Source organism: Corapipo altera, unplaced genomic scaffold, assembly GCF_003945725.1.
Source record: "Corapipo altera isolate COAL_440 unplaced genomic scaffold, ASM394572v1 59640, whole genome shotgun sequence".
Lineage (NCBI taxonomy): Eukaryota > Metazoa > Chordata > Aves > Passeriformes > Pipridae > Corapipo > Corapipo altera.
Genome location: NW_020890544.1, coordinates 1 through 1,638, shown reverse-complemented (window position 1 = coordinate 1,638; position 1,638 = coordinate 1). Strand labels below are relative to the sequence as shown.

The window sequence follows — 1,638 nt, the reverse complement described above, 5'->3', positions numbered from 1 at the left end:
TTTTTTTTGCCATTTTTTTCATAGGTAAAAAAAAGCCCCGCCCCCTGTGTTTAAGCCCCGCCCCATCACATTTGGCCCCTCCCACTCATTTAAGCCCCTCCCCCTAAAATGCCTTAAAGGTTTTAGGGGAAATGGGGGGTGGGTTAAGGGGGAAAATTTGGGATTCTGGGAGAAAAACGGGTTAAAAAGGGGGTTCTATGCCCCGCCCTCCCTCCGTTAGCCCCGCCCTCTTTCCATTAGCCCCTCCCCTCTCTGTTAGCCCCTCCTCCTCTTCATTAGCCCCACCCTCCTTTAGCCCCGCCCCCACCTGTGGATGTAGTTCTCACGGTTGGTCGGGAGGTCGTAGTTGATGACCAAGGAAACCTGCTGGACATCGATGCCCCGGGCCTGGGGGGGGGAGGGGAGGGGTCAGCGGGGTGGGGGAGGGGCTCGAGGGGGTCATAGAAGGGGAGACCCCCAAGGTCAAGGGTCAAATTTGGGGTTTAAGGGGAAAAAAAGAGGAGTTTTAAGGGGTGGAGGAGGGGTGCCAAGGGCGGGGGGAGGGGCTCTGTGGGTGGGGGAGGGGCTCGGGGGGGGTGCTGTGAGGGTGGGGGAGGGGCCGTGAGGGTGGGGGAGGGGCTCACCAGGAGGTCGGTGGTGATGAGGACCCGGCTGGATCCCGACCGGAATTCCCTCATGATGACGTCACGCTCCTTCTGGTCCATGTCCCCGTGCTGGGGGGGGGGAAGGGACAGCTCAGGGCTGAGCCCCTCCCCCCACAGGCCCCTCCCCCACCCCCGGCCCCTCCCCCACCATGGCGGACACGGTGAAGTCCCGCGCGTGCATCTTCTCCGTCAGCCAGTCCACCTTGCGCCGCGTGTTGATGAAGATGACGGCCTGGGTGATGGTCAGCGTCTCGTACAGGTCACACAGCGTGTCCAGCTTCCACTCCTGAGTGACCACAGAGTGACCACGGAGTGACCAACTGGCCACTGAGTGACCACTGACCGATAACGGATCAATAACTGATCAATAACTGACCCCAGGTCACACAGAGTGTCCAGCTTCCACTCCTGGGGGTCAGAGTGACCACTGAGTTACCAACTGACCACTGAGTGACCACTGAGTGACCAACTGACCACTGAGTGACCAACTGAGTGACCCAATTTGGATCAATAACTAACAAAAAATCGACCGAAAACAAACCCAAACCCAACCAATAAATGACCTGAAACTGCCCCAAACCCCCCAAACCCCCCTAAAACTGCCTTTAATGTCCCAAAACTGCCCTTTATTGACCCAAAACTGCCCTTTATTGACCCAAAACTGCCCCTTATTGACCCAAAACTGCCCTTTATTGACCCAAAACTGCCCTTTATTACCCCAAAACTGCCCCTTATTGACCCAAAACTGCCCTTTATTGACCCAAAACTGCCTTTAATGCCCCAAACCCCCATTTTGGGGTCGTGTCCCCCCCGCTCAGGGGTCTGTCCCACGGGGGGAGGGGCAGCCCATGGTTTGGGGGGGTCTCTCTGGCATGGGGTCACTGCGGGGGGGCCACGGGGGGGGGCGTCCCACAAATCCTGAGGCCATGCGGGGGAATTGGGGGGATTTGGGGGAATTTGGGGGGGAAAACGACCCCAAAACAACCCCAAAACG

The 1,638-nt window shown here is 58.2% G+C and overlaps 1 protein-coding gene across 1 annotated transcript; it reads right to left on the bottom strand.

The window, feature by feature from the left end:
- Positions 1 to 282: 282 nt before the first annotated feature.
- Positions 283 to 1,004, bottom strand: LOC113942429 (eukaryotic initiation factor 4A-I-like; the record flags this gene model as incomplete). The annotated part of the gene is made up of 3 exons (XM_027633559.1): positions 283 to 387; positions 624 to 713; positions 793 to 1,004. Coding segments are annotated over 3 exons (398 nt in total), but the record flags the coding sequence as incomplete, so codon positions are not given.
- Between the last annotated feature and the right edge of the window lie 634 nt (positions 1,005 to 1,638).